General features: G+C 38.1%; 1 protein-coding gene across 2 annotated transcripts in view; it reads left to right on the forward strand.

Moving 5' to 3' along the window:
• LOC127431520 (contactin-associated protein-like 2) overlaps positions 1–27,413 on the forward strand; it is a 588,401-nt gene that overhangs the window by 524,238 nt on the left and 36,750 nt on the right. For both annotated transcript variants that reach the window (XM_051681959.1, XM_051681960.1), the window contains 4 exons: positions 5,086–5,322; positions 9,806–10,039; positions 10,695–10,828; positions 19,997–20,090. In XM_051681959.1, coding sequence (XP_051537919.1) covers positions 5,086–5,322; positions 9,806–10,039; positions 10,695–10,828; positions 19,997–20,090 — 699 coding nt within the window. The remainder of the gene's footprint in view (positions 1–5,085; positions 5,323–9,805; positions 10,040–10,694; positions 10,829–19,996; positions 20,091–27,413) is intronic.

A 27,413-nucleotide genomic window follows, 5' to 3' on the forward strand; every position in this document is an offset into this window, starting at 1 on the left:
GCAAACGTAAGAGAATGTACATTTGCTAGAACCAAACTTTACATAAGAGTACATACGGGTTCTCATGAGATCACGTTGCAGCAGATTAAATAACCAAGTGTCATCTGCAAGCAAATGATGTAGACTTTTAGCCATTTTGCAATTACTTTTAACCAGCTGTTCTAAAGGTGATTTTTAAAGGATGTATGAAGTCAATCCCTCTCAAGTTCATACAGGTGCACTAGGAGAGTAACCACAGGTGTAGTTCATCACATTAACTATGGACATGATCCACTAATGTTTGACAGCCAAGTGTCCAAATGCCTTTTGTCTTTATTTTGAACAGCATATATTTTTAATATTCAAAAAACACCAAACTCCTTTTTCATTAATTATAATAGCTCGAATAGTGTCCTTGTGCTATCTTTCTTTTAAATAAATTCCACTTGTTTTGATAAATTGTTATCTGATGTAATTACATTCCGACTGAAGCTTTCAATTACATATAATTGCACATATAGACACACATGTCAGTACACACACATAAAACACACATTGACACAACTTCCAGCCAGCACTATAGTTGTTTAACATGTGTCAGCATGTAGCTACATATGTTTACACTCATCTAACCAGACATGCAAATGCATGCACACATATTTTCAGGAACTTAATGAGACAGATCTTCATGTATTTTATATAGTAGAACCTCAAGGACGATGGAGGATCTGTCCTCATTATCATAAAAAAAAGTCCTTTCACATTCCTTTCATCCTTTCCCTTCTCTATCTGTTCTTTTGAGTCTACTGTATTTATGATTACTCTTTCGCTTGTGCTTTCTCACTCTTTTTGTATCTCCTGCTGCAGTTTCTCAGAGTTCTTGAGCACAGTGATCTATGTTTTTGAGTGTAAAAGTGTATTTATAGTTTGCAGCCTAAATGCAGGTGTAGCTATTAAAACCTCTACATAATGGCATGGAACCCTGGGGATCTCACCATTCACCTAAAAGTGTGAAAAACACACAGAAAACGAAATGGGAAATGGTTTTGACTGAATATGGTTGAAAAAATGATCAGCAAATTATCAGGGAATGTGACTAAATAATGATGTCATGTGTGCTATGCTAACATTAGCCAGGAGTATTTTAATGCTTTTGGAAGTGTGGAAGTTGTGTCACTCATGAGGCAATTATCTCTGGAACAGAATGGCTTTGGACTTCCTTAGTGCTCTTTTGTGCTGCTTTAACTTATTCTTTTCAACAAATGACTTTGACACTCATTACAAAATTGGGAGATTCTGCTCTACCACGACTCTCTTATCATGAGAGCTTTTAGGAAGTCTAGCTTGTGCTAAAACTAGATTTCAAGAAAATCGATTTCAAGGAATGAGCATTTTAAGACCATTTTTCCATTGATAACAACATTGTTCTCAACAGGGTTTTACCCAGATTTTACGTTGGACTTCAAATGGCAACCCAACACAGCACCAGACCCGTAACACATGTATCAAATGTACATCACAACAAAGGCAAAATGCAGTAATTTCACTTTTTTTAAAAAAAATTGTTAAACCCGGATCGGGTTCCTTAGACTGTATGATCTGTCCTATGACAGATGGGATTGGCTCAACTATGCTCAGATTCAGAGACTATTTTAAAATCCACATTAAAGGAATATTCCGGGTTCAATACAAGTTAAGCTCAATCGACAGCATTTGTGGCATAATGTTGATTACCACAAAAAATAAATCCTTTTCTTTCAAAAAGCAAAAATCAACGTTACAGTGAGGCACTTATAAAGGTGTGAATGGGGGATTTAAAGGCAGAAAAGTGAAGCTTGTTGTTTTATTAAAGCACTTACATCAATTCGTCTGTTAAAACTCATGTATTGTTTGAGCTGTAAAGTTGTAAAATCATAACTTTTACAGTCATTTAGGGTTTGTTGACATTACATCATCATTAACAAAGTTGGAAAATTGTTAAAGTTGAATCTTTCTGCATTTCGCTTTGTAGGACAGTGTAGTATTTTCAGAGTTGTATTTTCTTTGACTTTGTCAATGGTTTTGTTACACAACCTTTCATGAATGTTGCCATCTGCCTATTTTGTTTTGCTTCTACATAGTTACTATCAATTGAATTAATATACAGCCTTTGGCATCAACAACAAAACATGGGAATCGTCTTCTCCTTACTTTTAAAACTTGAATTAATTATTTAGCATTTATCCATGTTTTCCCTGCTGTCCACGACTCTTATCAGAACAGATCTGTGACTCATTTTTGGGTCGTGACCCACCAGTTAAGAACCAATCCTCAAAAGCAATGTTCACCAACTTAGGAATGTGAATGGGGTTAGGGTCCGTCAGAGAACATCCTGCAGCTTTGATTAGGTGTTTAGGTCTAAGTCTCATTTGCATGTTGTCTGTGGAACTGCTAAAAATGTCATTCTTATTCTTGGCTTAGATCTGGAGAGTGTCGGACTTGCATATCAATTTAATTATTAAGCACACTTTGGTTTTTAAATGGTCTAAAAATTGGCTAGTTTTGCAGTCCAATCTAATGTTAAAGGTGGTGTAATCCCTGTCAGTTCTTTCAGAAGAAATCTTGCCGTGACATTCCGTGGAGAGCAAATCTCTAAGTCTCTGATCCTCAGTGGGGAGGCTGATTGGTTTGTATCAGCTGAGCAGGCAGGGGTGGAGATGTTCAGGCCTGTTAAGTCTGAGCCCTTTTTCCTGTCCTCTACATGTGAATTACTGCATGGAGCACTCAGTTTTTGTCAGCACCATTTAGTTCCATGCTATCATTTATTGATAATCCAGATTGCCTTTGATTTTTTTCACCCAATGATGCTTGTGTCTATTTGCTTTGTATTTATAGCGGTCACTCTTTATTTGATGAAAGATTAAATGCTTGCTCATTTCTCTTCATATCAAATAATAAGATGACCTTTTGATGTAAGAGCAACTATCCCCACAACAGCAGGTTTGCATATGACTATATTCTCTGTTTGCATTATTTTTATGTTTTCCACTGTCCATCATTAAGTTTTGCTTTCTTCTATTTGGAGCTTGCTCTTTGTTATGCACTATTACATATTCTGATCACTGCATGTGTTCTTTCTTATTCTGTTATTTATTTATTTATTTATTTATTTATTTTCTTGTTTGTGTTGATTTTCTTTGTGTCATTGCTGTCTTGCTTGCATGTCTGGGCGCTATTGGTTCTCCACAGGGAAGCCAGCATCATGGGCCTGTCAGGACAGTAGGTAACTTTTGTAAAATATACCCCAGCACAATCAGTCTCTATGTGACTGAGAATATCTATCTATCTATCTATCTATCTATCTATCTATCTATCTATCTATCTATCCATCCATCCATCCATCCATCCATCCACCCATCCATCCATCAATCCATCTATCTATTTTTGTCTTTTTAGCTAGTTATATAGTTTGTTATATCACTGTCTTTTTGACTGGACTGCAGGAATTTTTTGTGCAGGTAATTTATTGCTGCAATGTAAAGCTTAAATCAGCCTGTGCACTGCAGGGGTTAAAGCAGGATAAATTACTCCACTGGGCAGGATGGTATAATACATGTAATGTGCTGTTTCATTAGAAAATAATTTCCAATTCTGGGCACATCAGAGATGGAGACAGTGAACTTTAGGTGGGTTTTAGCAGCCTTAGTTTATTCACCCTGCACTACTTTCAAAAGTTTCATACACATCTTGTGTTTGTGAAAACAGTCCTGGAGGAAAAAGTTGCAAACAGCAGTTCTTCGGTAACAAACAAGGTCAGAAGATAGCAACTGCAAAGTGATATGAATCAAATTGGAACAGTTATGCGATGAGGAATAAATAGACATTATATTAATTAGACTTTACTGTATGTGTAAGTGTTATACCTTAATAGTTTATTTAAAGCTGATGAAAAGAGCTCAGCTTTATTAGCAAAGGATTCACTGAGTTAATGTATTAGCTTTTAATACCCATTCAGATCACCAGCTCATTTTAAAATTCCACTGTTAATTGAGTTAAGAAAACTTTGAGAGCTTTACATGTTCCCCAAATTCACTTTCCTTGTTCTGCAGTGTCAGACTGCCATGTAAACTATATATATTCTATTCCATATCATTTCTCTGAAGCAATTGAAGGAACTTTCCTCATTTGACAGCTTGATAAATTGTTGTAGGTTTCTCTTTGTGAGTTTTATTATTTACCATTAGGAAAGGATTAATGCATCCTGCGAGGACATTCACTAATAATCTAGTTGTAGTCTGGCAAATGATTGTACATTTTATTTTTAAGTGGACAGATTCCTGTAATGAAAATATGTCATTGAATCGTTGTGTAATGATTATTTTCTCACTGAAGTAAAACTCTAATGGTGCTTTGTCCATTTAATTTCTCTATGGTCTATTTTATTGAATGTTACACACCATTATGAATGAGACACACCAGCAGGTGTTCTGCTATAGGCTGGGACTAATTGTTCTCATTTAACCTTCTTGTTGGACCTTGTGGCAGGGAGGAGGGCGGGGCCGGGTCGTGATGCTGCACACCTGGCCCCTAATCAGGCTAATCCAGCCCCAAAGAGGGATAAAGGCGACCAGAGGCAGCAGTTCAAGAGAGAGTTATGGGCAGCTGCCCTGCATGTGTTTATGCTTGTGTCTTTTTGTTTTATTAAAAGATTATTTATATTGTCAAGCCGGTTCTCGCCTCCTCCTTTCCATTGAACTTTGTTACACTGGTGCCGAAACCTGGAAAGGAGGAGGTGAGAACCGGCATGACAATATAAATAATCTTTTAATAAAACAAAAATACACAAACATAAACACATGCAGGGCAGCTGCCCGTAACTCTCTCTCTCTCTCGAACTGCCCCCTCCGGTCACCTTTATCCCTCTCGAGGGCTTGATTAGCCTGATTAGGGGCCAGGTGTGCAGCATCACGACCCGGCCCCGCCCTCCTCCCTGCCACAGACCTGTACAAAAAATTAATGATCAAGTAATTTTGTTGTGTCTCATACACAGAGAACTTTGTAATTATGTTTTTATTATGACCATTGCAGAGCAAAATATTGACCTCACTGTCTCAATATCTCATCTAGGTGCAGCTGGAGGTCAGAGAGGGTTTCTCGGATGCATCCGATCTTTGAAGATGAATGGGGTGACCCTTGATTTGGAAGAGAGGGCAAAAGTCACTCCTGGCGTAAAGCCCGGTTGTTCGGGTCACTGCACCAGTTTTGGGATGTATTGCCGCAATGGGGGCAAGTGTGTGGAAAAATACAATGGCTATTCTTGTGACTGCACTACCACAGCTTATGACGGACCTTTCTGTTCTAAAGGTCAGTATCCAACCAGTGCCTCAAGCCTTATTAATTGATGCAGTTCACTGAACTACAGCATACCTTTAAAAGCCATGTACAGAATGCAATTTAGTAACACTTTTAAAGGTGCATTCAGTAAACTTTTTTACTCATTTTATGTTGCACTAGCCAATATGGCAGTCATCTTGTACTGATACTGACATCTAGTGGCATGAATCCAGCATCATGCAAAGTAGTAGTTTTTGCCTAAAGCTGAAGTGTATTTCGGTGCCAGTACCAATACTTCCCTAATCTTTAGACTGGTAAATTACAGAGTCATAATGAAAATGTGTGTGTGCTAGATGTGGTACGGATTTCTGACAGCCAGTCTTTCCCGACCCCCTCATTTGAATATGGTAATAACAGCAATGACATGAAAAGATCTCTTGTGTATCTCAAGCTCTCTGTCAAGACCTCTATCAAGTTTAAAGATGGCGATTTCGTACGAGCTAGAGTCTCCATCATTTGCCCTCAGCTTTCACCTACTCCTTGCACTTGAAATATGCATGAACAGCCTCGTAATTGCGAGGTTTTAGCTCACATTTCCATTTTACACATATTTACTTGTGCCGTCTTGGGTTTTGCAGTCAGTAATGAATTCTCTCTGATTCTGTGCCTCTGGGTCAGTGCAATTGCTCCCATGGGCCACCTTACATCAGTGACTCAATAGTACACATCACCTTCATTTCAGAAGTGAGAATCTCTTCTCAGTGCTGCCTCTTTTTGGTGCCGCAGTCATGGATGTGATTTACTGCTGCTCATATCTATATGTTATTTAGTAAATTTTTCATTTTCAATAAATGTGGAGTCATCGGGATATAAGATATTTGCAATATAACGGTTTTGTGTTGACAAAACTTAATTACTTCTTATTTTCTATGTACTAAAATTTTCCACTACTTATATCACTTATTTTCCAGATTTGGGACAGTCTTAGCACAAGTCCTAACCTGTTTTCCAGCAACAAGCAATTTGTGTAGCTGCACTAAATGCAAAACTGCTGCGTGACAAGACACAAATGGCCAATCAAAAGATATTTGATGTTTAATTATGTGGAGCGGGATTTTGGACCATATAGATTTCACAATGGGTGGGGATACCCAGCATGACACTGTAGAAATAGAAATCAATGTCCTGTCGCTTGTTGCTTGTCATGGTCACAGTTGGACAAAAACTTAATTGAACGATCTAGCTTTTATCATGTGTCGCATCTGGTTGGGACCAGTAAAATTAAGACTGAAGGCCTGTTCACACCAAAAAAAAAAAAAAAAAAAAGCAAGACGAATGGCAGATGAAAGATCTAGTCACACCAACAGTGAAACAAAAAAGGTCATTCTTTGTGCTTTAATTCAAAATACAACCCATCTGTTAACATAAATTTCCATCACTTCAATGCAAAATACAACTTATCTGACAATACAGAGTACAGCTGTTGTAATAAAATGGTACTAGTCAAGCATACTAAAAATATACTATATTGCACACATCTCCATTTTGTCAGCAATTGCTTTCCATTTAAATTCTTTTTGCTCAGCAATTCCATAAGGTTTGGTGTGAGAAAAAGTTTCCACTAGTTTAGTCATACTTTGGTTATCTTGTGTTCACACTTTAATGATTTAGAATTGAAGTGTTTAGATTCTATTCATATCTTCATGAGTATTGCAAAACCATTATGTTTGTCTAAATGTGGAGGATTAGGAGAAGTGGCAACTCTGGGGTCAAACTCCAATCCTGTGTAAGTCAGAAGTGAATGCACAGTATAAAAGAAACACAACTATACACTATCAGTCTACTCTAGACAGTAAAAGTGTGTGTTGGATAGCTTGAAATCTTAAATTAGTAGTGGTGCAACAATAGATAAATGATTTACTCCAGAATCCGGCAAGTTATTGGAAGAAACACATCGCAAAAGTTGACTTTGTTCAAACAGGGAGCAAAAAAACAGATTTAAATCTGTATAGATTTGTTGTAGAAATCTGATGTTTACAACCCGTTTTAAACCACATCCATATGGGGTTTGAAATCTGTTCAAAACCCTTTTTTTTCAGTCTCAGTCTGATTTTTGTCTCATGTACCTTTTGAGTTCAGCACGTCGTTAAGATATCATAATAGACATGAACAGAGACAAAATTTCCAGTTTCTTGGCATTGTGACAATACATATGTTTTAGCAACCTATGTAGATACACTGTATATTCATCACTTGCAAAATTACAGTGCAGATAGTCTGTTCAAAAGATTGGATTTATAATCCAAATCAGATTTGTTTGCAGTGTGAACAAGGCCTTTGCTCATTAGCTGTACTATCCTTACATTTCATGCTCTCACTGTGACAAGGGACAGTTGCAGTAATGGTACTGGTACATGGTAGCTCTGTCTCTATTGCCCACGAACCCCACAGTGCAACCTCGTAAAAAAGTAAATACTCCTCAAGGGCCTTGCTGCAAATAATTAATCCAATCTATAGTCTCTGCACTGATTTCCTTTTTTATCCCGATGCAGCATTTGTACAAAGCTCATTTGTACTTGCTCATCCCATGGGTAACATGGCTGAATAAGAGAATGCCATGAATAGCAGATAAACCCAAACTCTCTCTGTGTACTGAAATATTCAATGCGGTTTCATGGTGTCATGTTCATTCACTTTTTTTTCCCTTTTTTCCCTGGTGTGTGTTTACTTCATTACCCATCTTGATTTCCCATGGTTCTCCCTGTTCCACCTCATATGCAACAAATCTTGTGTTTATACTTCTCCTGTAAGACAAATACACACACACACATCCTAGCAGTCATGTTAAACGATCCGTGTAAAGACCTTTGTTCTGCCCTCAAGTAAAAAAGGTAATAAGAAAGTGTCCTCTCTGTTTTAAAGCTTTTGGAGAAGCCGCTCATGAATATAAAACATGTCAGTTCTCTTGCCCTTCTACTGCTGATGACTAAGCCAGAAATCACTTTTACATTTCCTGCGCACTATTTATTGAATGGTGACTGTAATTTTGGCAGTTATGACATGTTCCTGGTTTAACATCTATGTTGGTCTCAGAACAACCTTCTGGTCAAAGAAACCTAGTCTTAACACTATCCCAAACCTCAAGCCTAAAGCGTAGGGTTGTGCTGTTAACTTCAGGCATATGTTCGGACATCACGCACAGTTGCGTGAGATTACAAAAATCGGTCTGTATGCACGTAGTTCACGTGGACCCTGATCATGACAAAATTTACATCACGCGCACTGTGTGCAAGGCGTAGTGACAAACAGACAACTGAATCATATTTTTGGCTAAACCCTCGCTGCTTCCAAATATCCCTACTATATAGTATGCCAAAAACAGTGTGCCAATGGAATAGTATTCATAAAACAGTAAGCCAGAAATACTCGGATTGCTTACTATTTTCAGGGAGATTCTGAAGTGCAGACCAACTGAACTCTTAACTATCGCATAATGCCTTGGGAGCTGAGGCAACATCACATTCAAAATGCTGAATTTACAAGAATGATGGAGAACTGCAAGTCGGATGGCTGTTTTAAACTGTAAGCGATATACTGTACAGGGTGACCCAAACAATCGGGGCCACTATGTTTGATTGCTCATATCTTAAAAATGCATAAAGGCGTTTGCATGATTTTTGGCATACTTCTACGACTTTTTGTAAACAAAATGACAGCACTGTGTGCGTCATCGTGAGCAACAACATGCTACAAATAAATAAATAAATGGCAGCAAACTTAGGTGCTTCTCTTTTGTCATGTGGCCCTGTTTTTTGTTTTGTGTTGAAGTTGAAGAAGTATGCCAAAAATCGTGCAAATGCCTTTATGCATTTTTAAGATATGAGCCATCAAACATAGTGGCCCTGTTTTTTGGGCCACCCTGTATATATACGAAGTTGTTCATTGTGCTTAAATTGTGCTTGTGTAACAAATCCAGGGTCAATTATTTTCGCAGTTGTTGTTCTAATGTCATATTTTGGGGCCCCCAGACAAAGCCCACCTATGAAGTATATCCAAAATCTATTCATACTGCTCGCAAGCATACCTAAAAGAACGTACTGTTTTACCAGCCTAAAAGTTTGTCCTTCATCAAATACAGCACATACTGTGACAGTATGTAGTGTCGCACACAGAGCATGTGTCCTAACCAGGTGTGATGCAACAAGTTTCAGTTTAGAAGCATATTTATCTGTACACACTGAATGTGAAGCTGCTGTGCAACGTAACGCGATAACAGCCAATCAGATTTTTTGTTGGGTGGGGCTACCTAGTGCAACACCACCGAAAAATCAAATTTCCCATGGGGGAAAAATCTAATTTGTACAGAAGAGCTTGTATTGCTTGGCATCAACCTAAACCTAACCCTAAAATCTGATTGGTTGATAGGAATGTTGTCTCAGGAGGACCAATAAGGATGTTGATCCAGAAACCTGTTCTAATTAGTAAAATCACAGTAAGCTCTCTCTTTTTTCAGATGTTGGAGGGTTTTTTGAGGCAGGCACACTGGTCAGGTATAACCTCATACCAGAAGTGGTGGCTGAGGCCTCCAGCCTGGATGAGAAGAGCAAAATCCCGAGCCTTCCGATAGAGACCAACCTGACACGAGAAGATCTAACCTTCAGTTTCAGTACATCCACTTCTCCTAGTATACTGGTCTACATTAGCTCGAAGACCCAAGACTACATGGCCGTGGTGCTCCGTCACAATGGTAAGATATGGAAACACAACCTGTTATGTAATCTGTTCATATCAAAGTTCATTAACAAGTGTATGTGTGTGCACTCGTGTGATTGTACCACAAGACAATAAGACAAATGACAGAGTGCAGGCAAATACATCTGTATTAGTTGACAAAGGCACAACACTGTGATCCATTTTTGGGGGTTTGAAAGTTAAATGCTTTTGGTTTTTAAAGGAAAGACCTTTATTCTCTTCAGGAACACAATTTCACATTACTCAAATATTTTTATTCGTAGAGTAATGTTTTCAATATATACCAGTCCATAAAAACCGAAGTGGACACACAAGACTGGTGATACTTTATTCTGTGGTTTAAGCTGCCTAAACCCACATTTAATTTATATGTTGCCTGTGAGCAAATTTATCTTGCTGGTCTGTGCTCTAACCTAAATGAGGTTAAGTTCTTTTCTGCAGCCTGTAGGGCCCTAGTGTGTACAGTAGGGCTGAGAGATGACATGGTGTAGGCAGAATTACTGATGCAGAACACTGATTTTTAATGCTCTCTCTCACTCAAGCATTCTACATCCATCTTTATTCAGAAGACTGCAGGTCATATCGAGTTATGGATAAACATCTGATCCTCCCTCTCTCCCACTCTTTCTCATACTCTCTGTCCCACTCAGGTACCCTGCAGCTGCGGTACAGCTTGGGTGGTCTCAGAGAACCCTTCACCATTGATATTGACCAGAGGAACCTGGTAAATGGGCAGCCTCACACCGTCAACATCTCCCGAGTGGAAAGAGACATAGAGATACAGGTGAGAGACATTCACAATGGTATACATCAGTACCATTGAAATACATTAAAGTGCATTGCTATACAAAGTGCTATGTAAGTGAGGCACAGCATTTTTGCCTATGTAGGGCATTCCAAATCAGTTACTTAGGTTCTATGATGCTTGTAATGCTGCCTTTGAAGGCAATTGCATATGTAGGTAGAAGACAATAAGCCAGCTTACTAAAGTAGATTTTGAAAATGGAAGCCTAAGCGATAGTTCTATCAGGAAGACGCATAGTAAGCATTACATCGTTCATTCAATTCAGGCATCAAATCCAATCATAATCCAGCCTATGCTTTATTAGATCCGCACAACTGTCCATTATCACTTCATTATGCTGCCGTTTGTTTTCACCCCCCACCACCAGTTTATTTCCCGTCCTTCTCTAAAGGCACGGTCACACATACCTTTGCATGGCAAAATTTCCTGGGGCAAAATACAGTCATCTCAATGGGAATCCGCGTGATCGTGAATTTGGCGCAATGGGCTTCTAGTGGCGAAGAATTTCCCCTCATGGATTTTGCATGGAGTTCAAGTTTGGTGAACTTTACGGCGAACTTTTGCTGCATTGACTAATAGGAAGTTGCTTGGTTTGGCATTGACCTCTGAGTGAGCAGTTCTTCGTAAACAGCTACACAAAATATTAACAATTGACAAGGATATCATTTAAGCAGCGAGCTTCTTTTCAACTTCACTGTGCCAGAATATGAAGTGCAGCATTAAAAAGAGGCTACTTGGCAGTTATTTTTTTGGTGATTTAACACGTGCTCAGCATCTGCCCATGCCATCTTCGCCCACAGAATTTTGTCATGCAAAGGATATGTGTGTCCGCGCCTTAAGGGGTAAGCTTCTCTCCCCTGCCATCATCGTCTTCCGGCAAGATCTGATGATTCGAGCGAGAATCTCAGTGCTGAACTGCTGGACAGGGCTTGTGCCAAAGGAAACTATTCTTTCAGTTTATTCACAATAATAGAAAAGAGTTTCTATACATATGTTTATGACATGCAGCTATGTGAGTAGGTGTGTAGTACACTACACTGGTCTCACAGGCCCAAATGCTGTACAGAAGAAGGACAATTGAAAGCCCTAATTGATCCCTGAACTGAGAGTCAGTGTGCACTTTAGATTTTTATTATTTCCTAATTGGCAGGACATGCAGCAGCCTGTGTGATCGATAAGCAGGGCAGTCCATGAGATGGAATGATAAAGAAGTAATCAAGATCACAGGAAGCATGAGCTCCACCACTCCTCCATGTCAAGACTTGATGTCTGATCAGTAGGAAGTGTTGTAATAAGTAGTTGTGTCTGAGGACAGAGGATGGAGCTGTATAAAAACCAACTACAGAAGGATCAGGAATTGTGCAAACCAAATCAATAGTTTTCTGTCCAACCATTCACGGAGACTGGTGCACTATTATTGAAATGTTTTTTTTTTCCACACTGGGCTTTGATGCGGATAGAATCTATATCAGCGAAACCCACCCCTAAACAGCACGTAAAAATGAAACAAACTTTGGTTGGTTGCTTTAAATGTTGGTCAGATGGTCTCTTCCTGTCTTTGTGGGAGGATTTTGGCCAGAATAAACTGTAATGTAGACCAGACCTTTTGCCATTTAGTCAAAGGTCTGACAACACAAGACTGCCATGTCAATGCCTCTGCCCTCCTCATACGTTCATCCTGACATGTGGCAAGAGAACAATCCAGAATGACAGGTTCAAATACTTGTGACCTTGTCAGCAAGTGAAGGCTTTGTTTTCCTTTCTCTCTATATCTCCCTCTGGACTTTCAATGCTATTGTGTGGCCCCTCCTCTGTGCTCTTAAATCAATTAATCAAATTCCTGCCATTTGGATGGATGAGGTTGAGCAGGATAAGAGATAAGCCTATGGGCATAAAGCTTAAAGAAGGGCTGTAGCTCTATTTTATTCAGCCTTATTTCACTTCTCGTAACACAGCTCTGCAAGGTCTGAGATCCTGCAGACCAGCACCAGAAGTCTGGCATGGGGAAAATTAAAAAAGGAGAAAAAGAGGACTATAGCCCTTTTGCCCTTTCTTTATGGACCCTGGGAACCATAGCAGCAAATTGAAACCTAAAGCCATCTTTCCTGCTCAGACATATGTATGTAGGGGGATTTTCGTGTGTGTGTGTGTGTGTGTGTGTGTGTGTGTGTGTGTGTGTGTGTGTGTGTGTGTGTGTGTGTGTGTGTTTGTGTCTACTTGCCCTGTAGCCATAGTTTGAGGACAAAATTTATCCCAAAAGTCAGGTAAATCTAAAATAACTTTTGTTGACATTGGATAATAAATTTATAAAGCAGTTACTGTTTTGCTTTGCTTGCTTTTTTTTTTTTTTTTTTTTTTCATTCTGGAATAATGGAATTATTATGAGATTATTATAGGACATTTACAGTACATTCCATGTTCATTCAAAATTTACATTTCATGTCAAATACTTTTTCACATATAGACCAATGTATATGATATACAAATACTATATCTTGACGTATCAGATTCGGATCATATGCATTTTAAATTTCTAATTTGTAACGCTTACTAAGGTTGTAAGAATTTTCCAAGATAAAATAGAGGTTGCTTCAAAAGGAATTGGCGAGAGAGTAACAACAGTACAGTTGGCCTTTACCAACACCCACGCCAGTGATATTTCTTTTGAATGAAATATCATACCCTCTTTGAAGACATTGAAAGGTCAAAACTTAACTAAGAGAACAACTATGCGGGCAAAGCTATCAGAGTTGTACTTTGGGCCCTATTTTAAGAGAGCTATATGCCTTAAGTAATACACACAAAGTCGATGGGCATGGCCAATATGTTTTGTTATTTTCGTGCAAGCATGCGCTAAGTCTAGGCACAAGTGGGTTTGCCGAAATTGCACACGCAAAGCACTAAATGGCTGGGTCAAGTGTAATTTAATTCAGAGGTTCTTCTCCTGCACTGTCTGCATCCAATTATATAGTCCATTCCCTGCCAAGCACCTGTGATATAAACAAAGACAGTACATCCATAAGAAGTTTGTAGTGTAAATTGACTGTATGCAATTAACAAGAAGAATAGAAAGATGGACTTACATTCTTTTGTGCAATAATTGAATGTCAGGCATATTTTTATGACAGTGACATGTTCCCTTATACGCATGGAAGATGTGGTTCTCGTCAGGATTTGGATTTACGCTCAGTTAAATTATAGAGAATGTAAGTATTATTAATCATTTTCATCTACTGACACACAAATCATGGCTAGTATTAACAGTGATTGTATCGGAATGCACTTCACTTCTACTGGTCGATTTTAATTTTGAAAAAATAAATTCATTTGTTGAAACACGAAAAAATTAAACCAAAAGTATTTCTAAATTCAAATTACACTTCAAATGAAGCGAAAATATAATCGTTGCAAATCCAAACATTTTACTCTCTCCAACTTCTTCCACCGGCCTAAGTGACTTAAAAATCACTCTAGTACAACAGGTGAAAAAATACCAATGCAAATTAAATCATAAATACTGTAAATATAAACATAATAAAAATAATTGAAAAATAATCCATGATCTAAAGATAGTTTAACACAAATAAATATTTGTTTCATAAAACAACTACAGCAGTGATCGTCGTGGACATAATTTGATGTTCCACTGTATTTTCAGCATTTGGACATCGACTTTATTACCACCTGCTGGTGGAATCTCCAAACTGCAAATGCAGGAACTGAGTTTAGACTTGGTGCTGAAAACAGATGTGCTTTTGAAACGTCTTAGCGCAATGACCTATTTCTCTGGAAAGAAGCAAATTGCGCTTTGCGCCACTTCATTAACATACAGTACTCCCACAGTTTGCAAGCTTACACACACAGATAGCGCAAACACTCCCACTTGCACTTTTGCACTGGCATGAAAATTGCAATTAGAATTAGATAAGATAAGAGACTGGATAAGACATGGCACACGGTTGTAGTGTGTAGCGCTACTCTTTGCAAACTCACAAAAATAGAGCCTTTAATATTTCAAAATTTTTTGAAGAAATTTTTTTAAACACTAAGGCAAACGACAGAGCACTCCTTAGTTTAAGGATGCATTATTCATTTAATGCAGCATCTGTCAAACTGGGGGGCATGGAGAATTTGAAAGCGGGGCGTGAACACACATGCATGCACTCCATAAAAATGAGTCATATGTCACAACGGGCTGTTATTGAAAAAACATGCATTTTGGTCTAAAACTTTTTTTTGAGTCAAATGTTTTTGCTAAAACAAATTATGTCAACGTTATCATGTAATTCAAAGTATAAATGTTGTTTTTATGATCCTAAAGGGATAGTTCCCCAAAACATTTATATTCTCTCATCATTTTCTCACCCTCATGCCATCCCAGATGTGTATGAATTTCTTTCTTCTGCTGAACACAAATAAATATTTTTAGAATAATATTTCTGCTCTGGAGGTCCTCTGTAAATGAATGGGTACCAACATTTTGAAGCTCCAAAAAGCACATAAAGGCAGCATAAAGGTAATCTCAACTCTACAACTCTAGTGGTTTAATCCATATCTTCATAAGCAATATGATAGGTGTGGGTGAGAAACAGATCAATATTTAAGTACTTATTACTATTTATTCTCCTTCCTGCCCAGTAGGTGGCGATATGCACAAAGAATGTGAAACGCCAAAAACACAAAAAGAAGAATGTGAAAGTGAAAGTGGAGATTGAGTTATGATGGATCTGGAAGGTCTTATAGTTCATCACCTCAACCTGTATTGCAGAGGCTGAACAAACAGAGCTTTTGTGTAATTTGAGGGTATCTAATTGAAACCCCTGTACACTCACACACCCACAATATCGCTGTCTTGCCTTAATTCCTCTCTCATCGTCTCCCTCTTTTATCTTCTGTATTTGTTACCTCAACTTCTCTTTGAATAATTCTCTCAGTGGGGTTGAGGCTATAACTTAGGTTGGGCTGTCACAGCAGTGGACGCCCCAGGAGGGCTCTGGCTATTGCCTCCCAGGAAAAGTGTCCCTCTCTGTGTGGCCGCGGTGCTGGAGGTTGGTCTGTCAGATAGGTAGCGTGTTAGATGAAGATTAATTACAGGCTTACAGCATGGCTCATTAGTGCTAGCCGCATCAGAATGGGGGCACAGCCCCACAGCGGACAACCTCTCTCTCTTTCAGAGTCATCCCTCCATCCCAGCTGCCCATTAGTTTCCCAAGATAAAGGTAAACAGGCTGAAAGCAATTTAATTTGGTCACATTATCCCATCGACAAACGGCAACACACCCTCCTCCGTAAGTAGCAGCAAAAACACAAGCACACCAGGTCTTGTGAGATTCTGAAATGCAATTGGATAAGGTCTAGAGGGGTTACTCTAAACTATTTACCCAGCCCAAGTGCACCTGGGAGGCATTTGAATAAACATGCCTTCATTTATCAGTCCGTCACATCATTGGAACAAATTAGAGCTGAAATATGTTGGACAAACAGTATTGTGTTGGATTCGCCATTTCTTTCTGTTGGCCTAATTATATTCACAGCTCTGTGTGGTGATAAGGGAGCCTCTTTCACAATACAAAGGCCACTGAGAGGGTAGCCAAAGCACAAAAAAAAAAAAAAAAGTAATTTAGCAGAAATAATGCGTTTTATAATACCAAGACTGAGATGCCTCATACTAATTAGGAGTGCCAGTAAATCAGCAGTAACAGGGCAATTAAAGCTGTCATTGTGTGTGTGTGTGCGTGTGTGCGTGCGTGCGTGTGTGTGTGTGATTACATTCACGTAAACAGTTGCAGCCTTAATGCATTTCAGCATTGTTTTTGTTTTTAAAATCAAATCAAGCATCATTGTTTAAAATATATTTGCAGTTCACAGTATTTTACAAATGCATTTTATGAAAGTGGCTGCTTGTATAAAATAGGCAACCAATCCAAAATATAAATATACATAATTACAACTTATAGTTATGGCTGGACAGAAAACTATTGATTTGGTTTGCACAATCCCTGATCCTTCTGTAGTTGTTTTTTATACGGCTCCATCCTCTGTCCTCAGACAGAAACTTATTACCACACTTCGTACTGATCGGACATCAATTGTAGTTATCAGTTTGGTTAGCAGTTAAACATCAGCCCCGTGGTATATGAAAGCATACACTGGCGGCCAAAAGTTTGGAATAATGTACAGATTTTGCTGTTTTGGAAGGAAATTGGTACTTTAATTCACCAAACTGGCATTCAACTGATCACAAAGTATAGTCAGGACATTACTGATGTAAAAAACAGCACCATCGCTATTTGAAAAAAGTCATTTTTGATCAAATCTAGACAGGCCCCATTTCCAGCAGCCATCACTCCAACACCTTATCTTTGAGTAATCATGCTAAATTGCTAATCTGGTAGTAGAAAATCACTTGCCATTATATCAAACACAGTTGAAAGCTATTTGGTTTGTTAAATGAAGCTTAACATTGTCTGTGTGTTTGTTTTTGAGTTGCCACAGTATGCAATAGACTGGCATGTCTTAAGGTCAATATTAGGTCAAAAATGGCAAAAAAAGAAACAGCTTTCTCTAGAAACTCGTCAGTCAATAATTGTTTTGAGAATGAAGGCTATACAATGCTTGAAATTGCCAAAAAACTGAAGATTTCATACAAAGGTGTAAACTACAGTCTTCAAAGACAAAGGACAACTGGCTCTAACAAGGACAGAAAGAGATGTGGAAGGACAGATGTACAACTAAACAAGAGGATAAGTACATCAGAATCTCTAGTTTGAGAAATAGACAACTCACATGACCTCAGCTGACAGCTTCATTGAATTCTACCTGCTCAACACGTTTCATGTACAACAGTAAAGAGAAGACTCAGGGGTGCAGGCCTTATGGAAAGAATTGCAAAGAAAAAGTCACTTTTGAAACAGAAAAACAAAAAGAAAGGTTAGATTTGGCAAAGAAACACAGACACTGGACAACAGATAATTGGAAAAGTGTTATGGATCTTAACCCCATTGAGATTTTGTGGGATCAGCTAGATTGTAAGGTGCGTGAGAAGTGCCCAACAAGACAGCCACATCTATGGCAAGTGCTACAGGAAGCGTGGGGTGAAATGTTACCTGAGTATCTGGACAAACTGACAGCTAGAATGCCAAGGATCTGCAAAGCTGTCATTGCTGCACATGGAGGATTTTTTGATGAGAACTCTTTGAAGTAGTTTAAGAAGTTCTGAAATTTTTTTTTTTTTTTTTTTTTTTTTAATTGTAATAGTAATTTTTCACATTATTAAAGTCCTGACTATACTTTGTGATCAGTTAAATGCCACTTTGGTGAGTAAAAGTACCAATTTCTTTCCATAAGAGCAAAATCTGTACATTATTCCAAACTTTTGGCCGCCAGTGTATGTGGATAATATATACGTATAAAAATAATATTACTTATATACTCTAGTCTATATTATATTATATGATTTTTTTTAAAATACATCTATTTAAGGTAAGTTAACCAAATTAGTTAACCAGAACTAACAATGAACAAAATTTTTTCATGACTTTTAATGTTAATTAATGTTAATTACAACATATTTTTATAAATTAACATTAACCAAGATTAATAAATGCTGTAAAAATATATAGTTCGTTGTTAGTTCATGATATCTAATGCATTTGCTAATGTTAACAAATTGAACCTTATTGTAAAGTGTTGCAATATAATGTACATGTAATATAGTTAATAGTACTGTTATTCATATATATTATCAATATTTGCTTCCAAAACTATTTTATTATAAGAGGTAACAATTATTAAAGCAATATCACTTGCGCAAGAGTGATGTATGTCCATCTAACTGCACGGCTGTGATTTGGCCATAGGCACAAGGCCACAGGTAATCACACCCATTCTTATAAATGTATTATACAGCACAATTGTGAGTGTGATATTGCTTTTATACAACAGTTCAACAAACAAGTAAATAAATAAGTATGGAAAAACTAAGGACTGTGTGTGGAACTACTTTCTTACATCATGGATTCAGAATTGGCCGTTCCTAATTCGAAAGATGCACACAAGCCTCTGTTACTAATTTAAAAAACAAACTTAAGAACTAGTAGCGACAGCTTGGGCTGTTTCTAACAAGTTATTGGAAAAACAAGGAAGTGTGTGGGTATATGAGCGAGAGAGAGAGAGAGCGAGAGATTGAGTGTGCGATTACCTGCATCTGTTGCAATGATGAACATGGTTTAGCTGTTAGTTTAACTCTATTCATCAGTTGTAGCGTGGTAGCAATCCACTCCGATTCGATTGATGCTGACATACATGGTATCAGAATTGTCATACAAGTATTTCACTTACGTCCAGGTGTTTTGTTGTCGCAGAGAAAAAATGGAGGATGCCAGTTTCATTCTTGTATATTTCTTGGAGAATTCTTATTTTGACACAGACATAGAAAGCGTTCTCTCCTCCATCATGTTGATAGTTTACGTCTTTTCTCAACTCATAACTTGTATCAGATAGGCGCCCTGGAGCATGTTTGAACTCTCAGCTGTTATCGGCAGTAATGTTGAAGCTATTAACTATATTTCTCAGCTATAGTGTAGTAATCCGAGCGATCATTAAGTGAGGCACAATTCAGGCTGACTTCAAAGAAACTTGCACACTTACTGACAACACAGTTTGTCAACGTCAGCTCAGCTCACTCATAGCACACATAAGACGGTCTTTTGTTGTCACCTGCTGGCTCTTTAATGTCACAAGGATGAATGAAAATTCAAACACCTAGTTTCTCTTACATATCTGCACTGCTCTTGCACTTTAGTTTGGAACACAACAAACACAAGCGGAGTGATACATACAGTAAAGCTTCCCAGTGCTGATGGTCTGAGCTATCAGCTCTCTTTGAACGCCTCTCGTCCAATCAGATTCGAGGACCAGAACTAACTGTTGTAAAATATAATATAGTGAACTGTAAGTCAGCTACAGGTGTGGTGTTTCGGTAACTGTATGTTCAGTTGTGTTTATTGTATATTTGGTAAGTAGATGGCACTACAGCCAGTAATAAGAAAATATCAAGTTCATGTACATTTCCACCATGACCACCAGAGAGAAACATTTGCATATAGAAGTCTTTTACTGTTTTTAATAATTGTGTCTTTCTTGCAGCTAGATCATTATCCTCCAGTCAGCTACACCCTGCCTGAAGCCTCAGACACACAGTTCAATCTGGTGAAGTCACTCTTTCTGGGTAAAGTGTTTGGTAAGTGCTTTCTGCTCCTTTGCAAACTTTTCCCCAGGCTTGGATTAACCCTGAACCTCAAATTCTGGATGAGCTGGAAGTTTTACTGGCAACAAAGCTTTTTTGTTTGAATTTATAAATAATATTTGAACAAGTAACATTCTTCTTGGAGATTCAGCTTGTATGAGCGTGTTTGCGAGTTAGGTATTCTTTATAGGTTTTAGTTTTTAAAATATTCCATAGAATATTTTCTACCTACCTATCTATTGTTGTCTGTTAATTTTAAGTTTTAATAACATTTCATAAAATCAAACCCTTAAAAAAACCAAGTTCAGTTTCAAGGAAATTTGCTATTGTGAAAAGTAGGTGCAGGCTGGCTGAAATTAATAAAGAGTTTCTGTATTGCCTTGAAGCAGCCACTGGGTGGTGCTAATGGTGCAGTTTTTTGATGTCACATTTAATTATTTTATACTGGTGGAAGAAATGCATTACATTTTATTATAAGCTGCATAGTTAGAAAATGCACATAAATATTCAAACTGTTATTCCACCAATAGGTGATTTCAGAGAATTATGAAAAGTATTATTTATTTCCATCTTATTCCAAAACAAAATTGAGTGCAGGTTTACAGTCATAGGTAGGATGTAGTCACCCAAAGGACATGGAAATGCAGGCCTATAATTGTCTTTTAGCAGTCCACATTTGCTCTCAAAGTGTCTAAGAGTCCTTGAATGTCCTTAAAAGATGTCAGTGGCTTTGAGACACTTGAGAGTCTCTTACCCAGAGGCATGACATGCTGACATGCCAAAAACAACAATGTGACCCTCTGATGTTTCCAATAGCAGCAGACAGCTCAGTCTGGTAATTACACCTGTCAAACAAGCACCTGCATTCATTCACTTTATTCCCAAAGCCTGGCAGGACTGTCCACCCAGTTCACTGCATATCCTGCATGCTAATGAAATGGGGGAAATGTATTCAGCCTTTTTGTTGAAAATAATAGAAGCCTTTAAGTCACACTTTGAGCAGTGGAGAGTATGATACCAGGGCAAAGAAAAAGAAACTGTACTTCTCTGTTTTATGAATTGCAATGTACATGTTATGAAGCATTAATATTTAGATTTTGTTTTTTTAAATAGAGTTGTTTGTGTACATTTTAAATTGATCATGACTGCAGTAGTTTATGCTGATCAAATTATAGAAAAGAGGGTTTTAACCACCTATATATTCAGACGCATGATGCAGACGAGCACACTTTCTGCATTTTAAAGAGTAGATTTAGGTACTTGGATCCAGGGGTGTAAAGTAATTAAGTAAAAATACGTAAGAATTATACTTAAGTATTATTTTTTGGGATTTGTACTTTCGAATGCAATTTAAACAGAATAATTGTACTTTTACTTAATTACATTTCCAAAGAAAAAATAGTACTTTTTACTCCTTACAATTTTATTTAAACTTGAAAAGTACTCACTACATTTTTGCAGATCATTTTCTTTTGTCTTACTGGACTGAAGCCGCCTTTTCACTGCATCTGACAAAAGACAGATGACAGACCAGAGGTCAGTTATTTCAAATGGAGTGCCGCACGGCAGTTGTGTGGAGTTCTGACCATCTGCAGAGGTAGAATTTTGGATCTGATTTGAGCTTCGGATACGTTGAAATATTTGTGCCACTAGACCGTATGTGACTGCCTGACTGAATGTGATGTATTAATTATAAACTATAAGCACGAAGTGAGAAACACTGGCAGGTTTTGTCCTAAACTATTCTAAACGCCTGCTACTGCTACAGATTAGACAGTTATCAAGTAAAAAATTATCATTCACATTGCAAATATACTGTATATTTATAAGAACAAAAGGCTTTTGTAATTAAATGTGTTCATGCCATTCATTTCTACTCTTGCCTTCATATTTAAATCATATCTATTAATTTCTACTCCCTTTTTGCTGAAATTGTATTGTTGTTGTTGTTGTTGTTGTTGTTGTTGTTGTTGTTGTTGTTGTTGTTGTTAGGCAACTATTCATTATAATAATAACTATATAACCAGTTGGGATGTGCCCGAAGCCGAATACCTTATTCAGAAAGGCACGAATAATGACTTCAAAATGAATAACGGATTTATCCAAATAATATATACAAATATTTGTATGACTGATTATCCAAAAAGTGACATTTTAAATAAACATATCCAAAATTACAATGAATTTATGAATCTGTGCAGCCAATATTTCTAAAGTGTAAACCTTATGAATGAAAATGCACACACTGTGATTTCAGATCGGATGGCCACGGTCTCGACTTCGTTTGCGGCCTCTGTTAATTGTGTGCATCTGGAGCTTGTCAAGTGTAACATTAAGATATGACATCATATACACTTTCCACTTCTTGAAATGTCTATGTTAATGTATCACACAATTCACACATGATTCCCATGTATTTATTTATAGCCTAAGCCTGAGCACAATGTTAAATTCCTGACCTGAAGTGATTTAAGTGATTCGTCTTTCCATCTCTTAAAGTGGACCGCATTTATATTTACATCAGCGATTAAGGTAATTAACAACAAAAAAAAAAGTTAAAATGCTCCATAAAGGTTTAAATGCTCCATAGAGTATTCATCTATTAGGAATATTCCTCCTTATGTAAAATGTAAAATCAAACAAAGGGGGTCCAAAACAGACTACAAATCCCATGAAGCCTTGCTCACTAAAGGATCGAACTCTCAACTCCTATTGGATGAGGCACACGACAGAACGCACCTCAACCATGACATCATCAGGAGTAGAAATACCTCTGAAATGCTTCCGGGATTTGCTTCCAGCAACTTTGCTCGCCGTGTGTAGATGCAGCTCATCGCTGCTCTCAGGTGCAGCCTCGTGGCACAAGGAAGTAACGTCCGACTTGAAACTGTGGCCATACAATCTCCATCTCGCTGGATGAGTTGAGATTACTCTGTGTTCCACCGAACACTCTAACGGATCCGAAGGAGACCGCCGAGCAATCCGCATCTTCATCCGTTTGCCTGCAGAAGTGAAGAGAAAAGATTTCTCTTCCCTCTTCAATCAAGTCAACGTCGCTGATTTCTCCGCCGGCCCGCCGAGAATCAGCAGCCGTTCCGCCTGCCGACAGAGCGAGGAAACGGCCTCCCGTCATCACCCGAGCCTCGAGGAACCGAGTCTGAGTTAAAGGACGGATGAACACACATTCTGCATCCTCATGCGATTCAAGTAAGAGGTTTACGTCTGGGCAGAGATAGAATATTATAGTGTGTTATTCTTGTGTACCAAGGTTATAGCTTGTACAGTTTACGGACCGCCATGTCCGCTCATTATTAATACTCAGGGTATTAATTATCACAAATTTGATTTGCTGTATTGTGGTCCAACCACATTGGACTGTTGTGCATTTCAGCCATCGCGGGTGAGACCGGCAAACTGAGTTTATCCATTAAAGAATCAAAGACCGGTACAGTTTACGAGCCATCCACCGCATCTCTGAGTGATAAACTAACAGCTGCTTCCTCTCCCACGATCACGAAACCGGCTTTGGGGTCGTCACTTCATTCTCTCTCTCTCTCTCTCGTACTAACCACACACACATGTGCGATCCCTCACAAACATTCTCGGACACATTTTTGGCTAGTAGATAGCTTTGTGATAAAGCTCAGCTTTGTCTCTAAGCTATCGTACAAGCGGATACACGCGGTAACTGGTAGACGCCATTGACTGGTTTCTCTCCGCACACATTTGCGGCCACATTCTCTGGCCGGAAGTCTCGCGTGACATACTCTCCACTAGAGTCACGTCCACCATTTTTGTGCACGTCCCTCCTTACACACACACACACTCGCTCTCACACACACACACACCCTCATGTGTTATAGGATTATTTTGATTTCTATATCTAATCTCATCACTGTTTAGTTTGTAGTTGTAAGTCGGTAGTTTATTGACTGCATTGTATTAATTATTAATTGATATTACTGCATAAATAAACTTTGTTATATTACAAAGAGAAGTGTTTTGGTTTGTTTTGCATACACCTGTATCATGCTGACGGGATGTCAGTGCTCGGATTCAAGCCTTGGTTCATTGTTTTTTTCCTGAAAATCGATATTCTTCGGATGTCGATTTTCCTAAGAAAACAATCTAATATTGAGACTGTTATACTATCTGGTTATTAGTCCCTGATTCCAGGGTGGTGCCCCGTCAATGTTAATCCTTATTAATATTCTATTGATTTTTGATAATTGATAATTATCTTTGATGATTGTTGAATTTGAATGATCAATAAGCTACTGTTAATTTTAATTCATGTTTCATCGATGTTAACAATTAATGATTATCTTTGACAATTGTTGATTTAAAGGATTAGGAAAAGCTAACATTGATTCTCATCAATGTTCTATTGATTTTAATAATTAATAATTATCTTTGATAATTATTAATTATTGCTGATAACCAAACCCGCTCCTAAATGTAGCACACTACATTTACTGGAGCCCCATATGAGGTTTTAATGAGTTAGATTCAATTAATTATTTTAAATATTAATTAATAACTAAAGAAATAATTATTAATTATTTCTGATAGTAACACTGATCTAAACAACCAGTAAAGCCTTACATTATTATTGACTGCAAAATGTGTGCTTGACATTTCACATTTTGCTTGGCACCTCCTGCCTCCAGAATAATGTTGTTATACATGCACAGACAAATAAAAATTCTGTTTCATGTAGATATTAATATCAGAAATACCAGGAGAAATCACAGTTAACAACATATTCCACAGTTAATGTAGCATACAAATTCATGTGGTAAGAAGGAAAGAAAGAATAAAATAATATTTTTTTTAAATAATAATTGTATATTGTATTAGTAATACTATTATTATTATTATTATTATTATTAGGCTATTATTATGAAAATGCATATACACGGCATTTTATTAACAGAAACTATAAATGTAAGAGTAACACTTAAAAATGGGCGTTTCATTTAGTTTTGATGCACTTCCGGTTTAAGCCCCACCCACACCCCATTCTATCCAAATACAGAGACAGATACAGATAATTTTGTCATATCAACAGATACAGATACAAGAAGAAGAAGCCTTTATTTTTGTCACACATTATACATTTGCACATATACAGTGAAATTATTTTTTTTCGCATATCCCTGCTAAGCTGGGTTCAGAGCGCATGGTCAGCCATTGTACAGAATTCTCTATGTTTGTTCTTATAATAGCGCTTGGCAAAGCTAAGATATATGCTACTCACATTGATACGGAAATTGAGTAGTCAGTGAATGAGCGTAGGTCCATAGTGTTGCATCAGCCATTCTGACTGGAAGATTCTCTGGATTGCTTGTGTTTTAGGGACATTGTATGAGTAACAGAAGAAGTAAGATCACTGTTATTTACTTTGTTATGTTAAATATTGTCTGAGTATACACTAGAGATACTGTTTGTATGTTCAGTTCATTTATATCAGCGTGATCTGTTTATCGCGCTTGAGTTATGTGATGTAATACACAATGTTGATTCTCTGAGGAGTTATTAACGTAATATAGCGATCATTGTAGATTGTACATGAGAATATAATGCTCTAGAACACTGAGTGATGTTATTTACATTCAATGTGTGTAACTGATGACACTTCAGTAATACTTTGCTACTTGTCTATTCTCTATTGTTCTAGAAACCTTACATATGTCCTCCTTACACATGTCCTCCTTACATGTACATCTTCATATGTCAACATCAGAGCAATCATTAAAGGAATATATCATCTATCAGTGACTCAGAGTCTTCTAATAGGAACACTGTGGTGGTCAGTGCATACCGATCCAGCAATTCAAATCCTAATTCGGAACATGGTCCTTCGAGCCAGATGCGGACTACCACAGATATGTCATTGCATGATGATAATCCCTCCTGTTCATATCTTCCATTTGGGAGGCCAGTGAGACAAAGTAAGCTTCCTAAGCATTTGGAGGTCTATGTTATGGATAGTAATATTACAAAATCAACTAGTCTCCCATCATGCTCACTAAATACACAGTCAGTGACTTCTGTAGTGAACAGAGCTGTAGACAGCACAGTATCTTCTCCAACTAGTATGTCTCCTTCAGCACATGAAGCAGAGCCAGTCCAGTAAAAGGATATAATGTCCCTGAGAAAATTGATGGAGAATATCTTTGCAGCTGAGGAGGAATCATCCACTGAGATTGCACAGTTTACGAGCAGACTGTCTCTTTATGAGAACAGGCGGCAGCGTCGTCCGGATATGTTAAAGCGCATTAATGCATTCCTACTGAACGTAGCCCATAGTGCTATGAAATCTCAAGCAGCACAGCGAATTATTTCGCCGCACAATATGAGTTCAGTCCACTCAATTCCTCCATCATACTGTGCATTCCCTATACAGCACCTGATGCTGCGCCACAGGGAGGGCTACTCCCACGAATACTATATGAACATAATTCACCTCCTAAGCTTAGAAGGTCCTTAGGACCAGAGAATGCTGCTCATTCGACCCTGCAACAATGGGTCACCAATCATCCAACTGCAGCATGTACGATGCAACACTCGGTAGCTCCAGTTTATATCGACTGTCAGCCCAGTTATCTTGGTGGACTGCCTACTCAGCAGAGCATAGTTATCCTGATGCACATGGCCATCAGTACTCAGCACCACAAGTAACCTGGCCACAGTATGTCAATTATCAGTCAGCTCATGCACCGCCCATTAGCTTGTGGGGGGACCCGAAACCCTCTATATCAGACTTCGCTGTAGACAGTGAAAGAGATTTTGCCAATCTGAAACTAGCTTTGGATAATCTACTTGAACCTCATTCTGAGCTGTCAGAGAAATACAAGCACCACATGCTGCTCAATTGTTGTTCACACATAGACAGGCTACTTAGCAAACTCCTGAAGTATCTCAGAGATAACTTCATTGAGTTCTTACAGCTGCAAGGCAAGTTGGATGTCTCCAGCCTCAACCCGTATAACCTTCAAGACTTTTCTGGTTGGCTGCAAGGTAAAGCGCAACAACAGCATCTATTCCATAGACTAGTTGAACGTTATCAGAAGGAGAGATCTTCCTACCCCATTTATGGGAAGGCTCCAACTTGACCTAAAGGACAAAGTACTTCAGTCTATCATGGCGTAGAACCCCAGAATGCTAAAGTGCCCAAACAAAGACCTCAGTCTTCTCAATGGAGAAAATCCAAAGTGCATTGTTTGTTCTGCCGCAGCAAAGAGCATTACATAACACAGTGCAAAGAAATGAAATATCAATCTACAGACAGCCTCATGCAATGGATAGCAGAGG

The sequence above is a fragment of the Myxocyprinus asiaticus genome, chromosome 41 (assembly GCF_019703515.2).
Source record: "Myxocyprinus asiaticus isolate MX2 ecotype Aquarium Trade chromosome 41, UBuf_Myxa_2, whole genome shotgun sequence".
Classification (NCBI taxonomy): domain Eukaryota; kingdom Metazoa; phylum Chordata; class Actinopteri; order Cypriniformes; family Catostomidae; genus Myxocyprinus; species Myxocyprinus asiaticus.